Consider the following 12,624-nt stretch of genomic DNA (forward strand, 5'->3'; position numbering starts at 1 on the left):
TGAGCTATCCATCTTCTAAGTTATAAAACAGTTTATCATTATGTCCTTCTATTTCAAATACATAAGCTATGAACTCCTCAAAGGCAGGGCCCCATGCTTTATCTATCATTGATTTCCTGGTACCTGTTCACTGTGGCATGTAAGCAATCACTCAATCAACTTTTAATGCATAAAAACAGAGCTCCTTTAGAATTACTTATAAACTTACACATATATATGTCCACTGTGAAAATATTTTGAAGTTAAAGAACAACCACATAGACATATATCAGACATTAAGATGCAAAATGGAGTTTCTTGCAAATAACTTTGGAAATTTCTTATCCTTCAATCATCTTTTCTCAGGCAGGGAAATTTGTGGAGAGCACCTAAGTTGGCCAGGTTTAATCTCTAAAAACCAAATTAAATAAAGAACAAACCTCTATAGAAATAATCCTTGGTTAAGTGCAATTATTCATACAGCAAGGCATTAAAAAGTCTGGTGTAACTATTACCATGAGCATAAATCCTTCTGTTCTTAGCATACTAAAACACTGGGTATTCTTCTCCCGCTATGGCTATGTACATATTTAGATGTCTTCCCCTCCATGGTTCCTTTCTTTACCTGCATTACATCCCCTTCAGAGCCTACCAAGGCCACCATGCCATGAAGAGCTGCCAGACAAAGCATTGTGGGAGTGCCCTGAAAACAAAGCATCAGAATATGAAAAGAGGGAATCAGTCCTTGGGTTTAGATTCTATAAAACTTCTTAGGACACGGAGAAATAAATGGTCGAATTGGTACCAAACTTATAGGGTCAACGTAACCTGTATAACTGAACCAAAAATGGCAGCAGACTAAAATAAAGTAACAGATTAAGGTTGTTAGATCATGGGTGGATTCTTGCTTTTATTTTTCAAAAAACAAAATGTTGTCTTAAAATTAAAACTCAGACAAAATAGCCAGTTCAAAAAAATTATCATAGTTGGCAGAATGCATTATTTATAAGGGATTTAAAAGTATGTGATCTCTTTCATTTAAAATTGCCTATTCTTTTACCATTAACATATATATCTCAGCAACTCCTATAAATGATCCAATAAAGTAGTTCTTTTTCCATTATACAAATATGAAATAGCATACAACAGGTGACCTCTACCTCTGTTAGAACAATTCTGATCCAGGCAGGGAGTAGTTTGCTGCCCAAGTCTTCAGCTTTTCCATGTCCACACACAGACAATCCATGAACTATGTTTCCTAAAGCCAGGGCAAAACCTGAAGTCTGATATAAATAAATAAAAATGGGGTAAGAAAAAGAAAAAAAAAAGACACAGATTCAGAACGTTTATAAATAGCAACATAAACACTTTTAGTGCTAACTTTCCTAATGACAAGTTGTATTTGTCATATGAAAAATCAGACTTAAGTGTTTTTTTGTTTTTTGTTTTTTTTAATCTAGACTGGTTTGCATCATAAACTGCAGGGTCTAATTGCAAGGAATTCAGCTTCAGTGAGTAATTTATTTCAGGAAAGTAATACTGCACTATTGAGCAGCTTAGCTCAAACAATTCGAAGAGGTTAGGGTGAAAAAACCAAGGTAGACCACACAAGGTCAATCAACTCCTAAACAAAAAGAAAGCATCCCATAATAAGCAAAGTATATGAAAAATTCTACATTTCAATTTTTCAAAACTTACTCTGAATGTAAGTGAGCGGGTATATAACCATAAAACAGTAACGATAACATTACGAGCTTAAAACCAATGAATTCTGCAATAACCCATTATCATCAATATTAAGACACTGGAGAAACCTTTAAAAAATCCACATGGGGAAATTCTATAGCATGTGTAATCAGATAAAATGGGTTTTTTCAGTTTTCTTTTATTGTATTAATGTACACTTAAAATTTATCATCTTTACTGTGAATACCAGTTCAACGGCATTAAGTACACTCATACTGCTGTGCAATCAATACCACCATCCATCTCCAGAATCTTTACCTTGAAAAACTGAAACTCTTTACCCACTAAACAGTAACTCCCCATTCCTCCCTTCCTGTAGGCCCGAGCAACCACCATTCTACTTTCTGTCTCTGTGCTTTTGAGTACTCTACGCAGCTCATGTAAGTAAAAGCACACAGTGTTTGCTTTTTGTTGTTTGTTTATTTCATTTAGCATAATGCCTTCAAGGTTCATCCGTGTTCTAGTACATATCAGAACTTACTTCTTTTTTAAGGTTGAATAATATTTCAGAGGAAACATTTTAAGGTTACTTAATTTAGTTTATAGGTACTTAAATTTTCTTATACATATTTGGTCATGAGTAGAGATTTTCTGCCTTGAATTTTCTGAAGTTTGACTTTATCAGAGACTTCTATGTATTCATATCTTCACAAATTTTTGTTTCTAACTTTACATAACTCTTATATTCCCTAGCCATATATTTTATGATCTTATAACTATAGAGCAATAGTCAGAGAGAGAGAGAGAAAAGCATATCAATACTCTCTCAAAGAAAAAGAAATGTCTACAGAATGAGACAGGGGATAAGGAGAGAAAAAGACATCTGTGACTTTTGGCTACAGCTGTGAGAAAAGAGAATAGTTAGAAGTTCCTCAGTTCTAGACATGAAAAATATCCCATTATACTCTAATTCAGAGTAAGTCAAAAGCAGAACTTAGCAGCAGCATGAGACCCACAGAGAGAAATAATCAGGGCACACGTTCCAACCTGCTGGCTATTCTCCACTAACAGTCGAAGCTTGTTCATAACATCCTCAGCCTCTGTAGCCTCAATAATTCCAGCACTGAACGCTGATGTACATACACAGCTAAGTGTGTAGGCAAGGACCTGAGAAGAAAATACAGCAGAAAAATGTGTCTTCAGGAGGAAAAATAAAAGAACTTGGTTTAGTTGACAAGATATTCTGTCAAACTCCCCCCAAGAGTAAGAATTGGATTCAAATACATTTACCATGGATTGGGCACTGGTTTTCTGCCTAACTTATATTGTAATATTTCATAACACTGTCATGATGGGTATGATTATTCCTACTTTATAGATAAGAACTTTGAAGCTCAATTTCATGTAGCTAGCAAGTGACAAAGGAGGGATTCAAACCCAGGTCTTTAGACTCATAATAGTAAATTTCTTCACCACATTATGCCAGAGCACAGCACCTATCAACAGCAGAAGGAAACAGATTTTCATCACCAGTGGGTGCTACTAATTAATTGCCATGCATTCCCATCCAAGGCCAAACAGGATAGGAAATTCAAAGAAGTGAAACACTGCTCCATTAAGATTCTCTAGGAGAAGTAGTGGAGCATAACTGGAACAGGAATATGGATTCTGGAGTCAGATAAATTGTATAAAATAGGAATACTAACACCTGCCTCATAGCACTAGTGTGGGAACTTAATATGTTGATGAATGAATGAATGAATGAATAAATAAAATATGGGTAAAAAACAATGGTGGGAATGGAGCCAAGATTTGGGAATAAGTCCCAAATTGACCATTTACTAGCGAAGTAACTTTGGGCAAGTCACCCAATCTATCTGAGTCTCAATTTTTGCACATCAAATTTAGTCATCCCCTCTCTGCTACCTCCTTTTTTCGTGATAAAAAGCCTCCCTTATAAGAATGCTGTTAAGACAAAGTAGAAAATTCAACTTCTAGCACTGGTTGATATGGCATGAAAAACGTAAGTGGTTTCTAAGGTAGAAGTTGAATAATAAAACATCAGAGGGGAGAAAAAAAACTGCTTGCTTAAGGCCTTATAAATCAAAACATTACAGATGCATCAGTTATAAAAACATTGCTTTCATTTATAATTAATTTGCTCCTAGGTTGCAAGATTTACTCTTTTGGCTTTAAAAAAATATGTACTTTAAAATCACACTCTACACTGCTTTAAAAATGGAAATGTAGTGCATGTCTTACAACAAAACTTCATTCCTCTGTGCCCAAAGAAATTCACCAATTCAACAAGTCCTATTGCTGAAAACAGAGGAGCTGAGCAGGGAAACACAGCAGCCATTATGTACTCATCAATAGCTCGTGGGCAGGCTGGGATAAAATAGAATCTGTTCTAATGAGAGAGAGAATCAGGCCAGGCCACAAGGTCATACCCTGCTCCTCTCAAAGAAGAGTATAAGCGGTCCAGCTTCACCTGGGCAAAATAGAGACAGGCATGACACATGCCTGAAATGTTCCATCTAAAAACATGGTTAACACCCATGAACTGGATCACATGACCTCCAATTCTGCATATTTTTGCACCACAACAGAAAAAAAACTTTTCTCTAAGTGTGGTAAAGGGAATTTTCTCAATAATATTTTATGCTAGCTGACATTTTAAAAAATCAAATGCCTTTTGATCAGCAGTTTCTGAAGCTTATTCCTGGGCATTTTTGAAAGTTATATTTGGCTTGAGCACAATTCTAAAAATCTCGATTTAACCTTCTTCCAGAAATTGCAGCTCTTCTTAGAAAGTGCCTTCTAGTGATGCTGAGTTAGGTTTTGTATTCACTAAAGGCTCTTATCTTATATGCCACATTTAGGTTTAAGTTGATTTAAACTGCCACATAATACGAAAACCTTATGATCTAATATTGGTTGTTTGCCATTCAGATTTTCTCTTTGAGGAAGAATTTAATTTATAGGGTTACCAAAACATGGTAAGTCCAAAATAAGTGGCAAGAAGAAAACAAAAGAGAGCAGAGGGGAAAAAAATGTAGCCTCCATCTCTTACCTCCTGAAACGTTCTGCTCTGGCTCCCGCTGTCATCTAGGTGCGCAGACAGCTTCCGGAGCAATGCCGCTACATGAACGCGGGACTGCATTTGGCTGCTGTGGCTCATGAGGGACAGAACAAGTCCAACTCCCAATATACAGCCCGTGCTTGGAAGCCAAAAAAGATAAGATGTTAGGATCGTAAGAAATCCACACAATTGCTCTTCACTTACCATGGGTGTTTACAGAGCTCTCAAACCTTGGTGAGATGGCTGGATTCAAATTCTGCTGCCTAGTAGATGGTGTGCCCCATCATCCATGACAAGTACACACACCTCTCCCCTCAAAACGAAAACCTGACATCAAAACAGGTATCTGTGGCCCATGCTAGTGCTGTACACCCCCTAGATAAAAACAAAAGGCAGGAAATAGTTTGACTTAAACTTTATGGGTGAGAAGAGGAAAAGGCATACACCAGCTTTATTTGTGCCCTTACAGAAATGCTGTAGTTTTCCCTGCAACACCCCTACCTGCATGTTGAGTATACTGTGATCAGCTGCATAAGGAGAGAAAAGACTAAAATTCAGGATGTGAGCTGAGGATATCTGACTAATAGCAAAGAAGATAAATGCAAGGCATGATTATGAGGTACTACTAAGTGTTTCATGTTTCCTAGTCAACTTCAACAAGTGGAATTTCTTTCCTAAAGAAACTGTTTGTGCACAATGACATTAATCCTTCTCTCCCCTCTGATCTTACAGAATACCACTGGGTCAGAAGAGAAAATGGACAAATGACAGGCTTGTCAAAAGTTACCCCATGTGACAATTCAATTGAAAGCTAGGGCTTTGTGCCCCCAATTCTCCTGAATGAATACATATCCATTTAAAGAAAATAATTGTTCTCTCAGAAAACTTCAAGATAGTATGGTAAGATAATGCAACTTGTGGTAATGCTTTACTTTAAAGAAAAAAAGCTTCTGTCATTGTTTTTTAAATGGAGAAAATGCAATGTTTTTTCAGAAATCACCCTTACTCTGGCTTGCCTTGCCTCTCATCATGATATCTGCTGCCGAAGAAGACATTCCAGGGCATTTCTCCAATAATGTATCTCAATGCCCACATGTTAGGTCATTTTGCTCTTAAACAGCATCTACCCCCTTGGTCAGTGTCAAGAACATTTGCATAATTTTATGAACATGTTACTTACTTCCCCCAACGTGCAAATGGAGCACCCACACCTAAAAGAAGACACCCAGAAGGATAGAGAGGCTACAGGATTTGCTCAAGGTCACACAGAGAGCATCCAGCAGAGCACGGCCAATACAAGGGGATTTTTTTTATTCCTAGCCTTCTGCCCCATCTGCCAAACCCAAAGCACCTCTCAGTGCCCTTCATGGTGCCATGATGGAATACGTATGAGAAGGCACCGTATCTCAAGTGTGTTTTTCTAGTTTCTGTTGCATAACAATCAGCCATTCAAAAATCCTTCGTAAAGAAGCTACTACAGTAATAATCCATCATTAGTCAGGCAGAACTGCTGTTACAGCTTCGTAAACTTAACAAGCTCAATGCATTTTCAACCAGTTAAATCAACATCTAAGATCTCAATACAACATGCTTTTGAGACTAATCACATTTACGGAAGAGGAAAGGCTACTCTTGATTAATATGAATGTAAAGCTTTTGCTATTATTTAGAATCTACAGGGAAGTTTTTTGGCTATCTTTGTATATTGATGCATATAACAATTTGACAGAATTAGACCAAAGATATAATTAGACAAAATTTGATTAATACTTAGACAAATTTGACTCTTGTTCCCTCTTTGACTATTTAACTGCTACTTATGCTTAAGATTTCAAATGTTACTTCCTCAGAGACATCATCCCTCGCCCAGCAGAGAGCCTCTTTAATACTCTCCCACAGCACCCTGTGCTAATTTACTTCATACAATTTTAATTATAAACTCTGATGAAAATTATTTGGGGTATTGTTTGATTATTATCTCTTCCCTGGCCTGAAAGCTCCATAAGGGTGGGTATACCTTTTCTGTTTTTTTCCCTACCACAGTATCTGCTGCACCTAGTATACTGCTTGGCGTATACAGGCACTCAACCAGTATTTATTGAAAGCTGAAGAACTAACCAAACGAAGAATTTTAAGAGTCTAGAGTAGAGAGAAGATCTACAGAGGAAGAAGAAAAAAGCAAGACTTGATTCTTATGTTTAGTAGGAGGCAAATTTTATGAGTAGTAAAATTTACTGAACGTATCATGCAAGATTCACCCAAGAAAATTCAGTTTCTGTTTCTTGCCAGACTAATTTCAGAAAGAGGAATATTGGGCTCATCTGGAAAACAAATTCCTCTCAAAGCTCATTCCAATAGGGTTTATCTTTCTGAATAAACAAGGAAGTATGTAAGTCTTGCTTTTCAGGCTATCCTGGGCACATAAAAATCTCTATCCCCTAGATTGAAGCCCCTCTTTCATCATCTCAGGAGATAGATGTATTAAGGCTTTGAAAAACACATCTGTTTCTAGTTCACATTTACCTAAAATTTATCATAGCAATTATTACTATAACCTAAGCAACGTTATAATTCACAAGCGATTCTATTCATTGCTACAGCGGCAGTTAAGTGACTGGTGTAACATATGAATATATAACAGTGTATGTATATACATGCTATGGCATATACATCTATTGCCCCTCTGAATAGGTCCCCTCTCATTCATCTCAATTTTCCAGTATGCACCAATAATGTAGTCCTAAAACTTTATTCCTGATTTCCCTCTGATTTCTAAATCTTCTATATTTTAATGTGTTTATTTTTGTTCTAAGTCTTAAAATGTTCCCCCAGGTGCTTAGTTCAGCAATTCCACATATTTACCTCATTCTAGCTTCTCTTTGATATGTCTGCCAGCTTTGAACCAAGAATAGCTTGGGCAGAGGTAGCTTTTATAACTTTCTGTCCACTGAAAGCAAAAAGGAGTTAAGTGTTGGTGTCTCCAACAGAGGAAATAAAAACAAATTATAATATTGGGTATGAAACTGAACTTTGGAGTTGCTAACATAAATGTTCTATAAGAGTGCTAACAAATGATAAAGATAATTTGAGTTTTTTAATTCCATACACTATTATGTCATTACTTATTTGAATCTATTATCAGAGTATATTAAAATATCACCAGCAAAAGAAATCCTGAAACTTAAAAGCTAAGCAATTCTGATATTTGTGTTGCTGCATCAACTCAGATATATATTTTTTAAAATTAATCGGAGATGAATCTTCAATTCTCTAGTTTACTGTAGGCAATCCTGCAGATTAAGTACTAGGCCATCTAATAATCAGTTCTAATAACAGTTAACATTTATATAGTGCTTTGCCCTTTACAAAGCGCTATACAAATGTTATCGCATTTGTAAAAGCTCAGTAGTAATTAACCAAAGCTTGGGTCATTGATGACTGCATGACTACAGTTAGGGCTGTGAGGATCACAATGGCACAATGAGCTACCACTAGATGGCAGTAAAATCTTAGTGATAGGCTCACTAACACCAGCCTGGCCAGGTGTGCGGGTTCTTTCAGCAGGGAGATGTCCATTAAATCAGGAAGCATGGTGAATTAGCTCTGGGTGAATTCTATCATTTGAGGGAGTACACTCCCGCATCTACTAACTACCTTCTAGTAAGACTTCCACTGTTTCACTTGAGGGAGGCTTGCCCTAGACTCCTGAAATCTCATTAGATAAGGGAATACTTTAAATCATGAGTCAGGCTTTCAGGTCTGGGTCTAGTTAAAAAGCAGAAGGAAGAATTAAAATATTAAAAAAAAAAAGTGTGGGTGACACTTGCATGTCAGAAAAAAAATAAATACACAGTATACTGTCCAGCATCAAACTGCTTTCCTTCTATTGAAATGTGTTATCCATACTGTGTTATGTAAGAAAGAAAAAAGACTTTGAAGTCAGATGTCCCAGGTTTCTCTCTTGGCTCTGCCACTTATTAAGCATATGACCCTGAACAAGCCTCCTATCTGAGACTCACATTCTTTATCTGTAAACCAAAGTGATGATGATTCCTACTTCAGTATCATGTTTAGGTTGTGACATGGATGTAATTCCATGAGAAACAGATGTGAAAATGCCTAGCTCAGTATGCAGCTGCCCAGTAAGTATCAGTTGAACCTGAAGCCAAAAAGAGAACTATGCTGGGTGCAGTGGCTCACATCTGTAATCCCATTACTTTGGGAGGCCAGGGTTGGGAGGATTACTCGAGGCCAGGAGTTCAACATCGGCCTAGGCAACACAGTAAGACCCTGTCTCTACAAAAAATAAAAAAATTAGTCAAGCATGGTTGCATATGCCTGTAGTACCAGCTACTTGAGGCTGAGGCAGGAGGATTGCTTGAGCCCAGGAGGTCGAACTTGCAGTAAGCCATGATTGTATCACTGCATTCCAGCCTGAGCAACAGAGTGATATCCTATCTCAAAAAAAAAAAAAAAAAAAAGGGAGAACTGCACAAGGACTGACACCTAGAGAGCATTAGTAATGATGAAGCACTAAACTTCATTAACTGTAGAACTAAAAGTTTGGAGAGGATGGAAGAAGGAGTTCTTGAAGGGCCTGAGCTTTTAATTGGGCTCTAACAGACAGGCAAGTTTCCACTAACTGGACAGGAAGTCCAGGACTACCCGTCTCTCTCTCAATATAGTTGTTCATTAAAAAGGATAGAAAACCAAACACCGCATGTTCTCACTCATAGGTGGGAATTGAACAATGAGAACACTTGGACGCATGTTCTCACTCATAGGTGGGAATTGAACAATGAGAACACTTGGACACAGGGTGGGGAACATCACACATTGGGGCCTGTCGTGGGGTGGAGGGAGGGGGGAGGGATAGCATTAGGAGATACACCTAATGTAAATGACGAGTTAATGGGTGCAGCACACCAACACGGCACATGTATACATATGCAACAAACCTGCACGTTGTGCACATGTACCCTAGAACTTAAAGTATAATTTAAAAAAAAGAAAGAAAAAAAATAAAATAAATTAAAAAAATAAAAAATAAACACAAAAAAATAAAATAAAAGAAGGTAAGAATCAACAAAGAAGGTAAGAATGAAGAAATAAGAAACTTATTAGTAACAAAAATAAATTTTAAAGTTAAATATGCTTAGACATACGAAATTTTTAAACACCTCAGTATCTGTATGGTGGGTAATTCATCCCCATGGTACTCCCCACATTTAAACAACCTTCCTGAAAACTGATGGAGACAATGCCTGAAAGTCACTCCTGACTGTGCCACTGGCTAAAGTTGGCGGCATCTTAATCTCAAATTTTTTCCCAACTTTATAACATCTTGAGCTAAGCTATAATGAACATCTTTGGGTGGTAAGAGGAGGCAGAAGGGATGGAAAGAGACATGAAAATATCTTATTCCTAGGTTGTAAAAGGCAATATAAATGCATGGATTACGTTCAAAATCTCAACTCTTCATTGGATTCAAATAACAGCTAAATTTCCCTATTTTTCTCATTAATCATTTTCTATTTTCAAGATACTTCAACCATGCCATCAAACTCTTTCTTTACTCATATTCAAACCACACTCTTTTTTTTTTTTTTTTTTTTTTGAGAAGGGAGTCTCGCTCTGTCGCCCAGGCTGGAGTGCAGTGGCACGATCTCGGCTCACTGCAAGCTCCGCCTCCCGGGTTCACACCATACTCCTGCCTCAGCCTCCCGAGTAGCTGGGACTACAGGCGCCTGCAACCACACCCTGCTAATTTTTTTTCTGTATTTTTTTCAATTTTTAATGTAATTTTTATTAAGGTAAAATATACATATAAAAGTACCATCTTTATCATTTTTAAGGGTACAGTTCAGTGGTAATAATACATTTATATTCTTTTTAAAAAGTAAATCAGCAAAATGACTGAGAAAAATATTTGTAATAAATATGGTAGACTAAAGTTCATATACATAATATATAACGATTTCTTAAAAATTGGTAAGATAATCTTTTTTTAATATATCTACAATCTTTCTTTTCTTTTCTTTATTATAAGTTTTAGGGTACATGTGCACAATGTGCAGGTTAGCTACATATGTATACAGGTGCCATATTGGTGTGCTGTACCCATTAACTTGTCATTTAACATTAGGTATATCCCCTAATGCTGTCCCTCCCCACTCCCCCCACCCCACAACAGGCCCCCGTGTGTGATGTTCCACTTCCTGTGTCCATGTGTTCTCATTGTTCAATTCCCACCTATGAGTGAGAATATGCGGTGTTTGGTTTTTGTCCTTGCGACAGTTTGCTGAGAATGATGGTTTCCAGCTTCATCCATGTCCCTACAAAGGACATGAACTCATCCTTTTTTATGGCTGCATAGTATTCCATGGTGTATATGTGCCACATTTTCTTAATCCAGTCTATCATTGTTGGACATTTGGGTTGGTTCCAAGTCTTTACTATTGTGAATAGTGCTGCAATAAACATACATGTGCATGTGTCTTTATAGCAGCATGATTTATAAACCTTCGGGTATATACCCAGTAATGGAATGGCTGGGTCAAATGGTATTTCTAGTTCTAGATCCCTGAGGAATCGCCACACTGACTTCCACAACGGTTGAACTAGTTTACGGTCCCACCAACAGTGTAAAAGTGTTCCTATTTCTCTACATCCTCTCCAGCACCTGTTGTTTCCTGACTTTTTAATGATTGCCATTCTAACTGGTGTGAGATGGTATCTCATTGTGGTTTTGATTTGCATTTCTCTGATGGCCAGTGATGATGAGCATTTTTTCATGTGTCTTTTGGCTGCATAAATGTCTTCTTTTGAGAAGTGTCTGTTCACATCCTTTGCCCACTTGTTGATGGGGTTGTCTTTTTCTTGTAAATTTGTTTGAGTTCATTGTAGATGCTGGATATTAGCCTTTTGTCAGATGAGTAGATTGCAAAAATTCTCTCCCATTCTGTAGGTTGCCTGTTCACTCTGATGGTAGTTTCTTTTGCTGTGCAGAAGCTCTTTAGTTTAATTAGATCCCATTTGTCAATTTTGGCTTTTGTTGCCATTGCTTTTGGTGTTTCAGACATGAAGTCCTTGCCCATGCCTATGTCCTGAATGGTAATGCCTAGGTTTTCTTCTAGGGTTTTTATGGTTTTAGGTGTAATATTTAAGTCTTTAATCCATCTTGAATTAATTTTTGTATAAGGTGTAAGGAAGGGATCCAGTTTCAGCTTTCTCCATATGGCTAGCCAGTTTTCCCAGCACCATTTATTAAATAGGGAATCCTTTCCCCATTTCTTGTTTTTGTCAGCTTTGTCAAAGATCAGATGGTTGTAGATATGTGGCATTATTTCTGAGGGCTCTGTTCTGCTCCATTGGTCTATATCTCTGTTTTGGTACCAGTACCATGCTGTTTTGGTTACTGTAGCCTTGTAGTATAGTTTGAAGTCAGGTAGCGTGATGCCTCCAGCTTTGTTCTTTTGGCTTAGGATTGACTTGGCAATGTGGGCTCTTTTTTGGTTCCATATGAACTTTAAAGTAGTTTTTTCCAATTCTGTGAAGAAAGTCATTGGTAGCTTGATGGGGATGGCATTGAATCTATAAATTACCTTGGGCAGTATGGCCATTTTCATGATATTGATTCTTCCTACCCATGAGCATGGAATGTTCTTCCACTTGTTTGTATCCTCTTTTATTTCATTGAGCAGTGGTTTGTAGTTCTCCTTGAAGAGGTCCTTCACATCCCTTGTAAGTTGGATTCCTAGGTATTTTATTCTCTTTGAAGCAACTGTGAATGGGAGTTCACTCATGATTTGGCTCTTTGTTTGTCTGTTATTGAGGTATAAAAATGCTTGTGATTTTTGCACATTGATTTTGTATTC

The 12,624-nt window shown here is 37.3% G+C and overlaps 1 protein-coding gene across 6 annotated transcripts in view; it reads right to left on the reverse strand.

Annotated features, from left to right (window-relative positions):
* Positions 1-12,624, reverse strand: part of FOCAD (focadhesin) — a 325,099-nt gene that overhangs the window by 47,785 nt on the left and 264,690 nt on the right. For all 6 annotated transcript variants that reach the window (XM_034967226.3, XM_063594465.1, XM_063594464.1 and 3 more), the window contains 4 exons: positions 4,739-4,886; positions 2,713-2,832; positions 1,140-1,262; positions 605-682 (listed from right to left, as the gene is read on the reverse strand). In XM_034967226.3, the coding sequence (XP_034823117.1) occupies positions 605-682; positions 1,140-1,262; positions 2,713-2,832; positions 4,739-4,886 (469 nt within the window). The remainder of the gene's footprint in view (positions 1-604; positions 683-1,139; positions 1,263-2,712; positions 2,833-4,738; positions 4,887-12,624) is intronic.

Source organism: Pan paniscus, chromosome 11, assembly GCF_029289425.2.
Source record: "Pan paniscus chromosome 11, NHGRI_mPanPan1-v2.0_pri, whole genome shotgun sequence".
Taxonomy (NCBI): domain Eukaryota; kingdom Metazoa; phylum Chordata; class Mammalia; order Primates; family Hominidae; genus Pan; species Pan paniscus.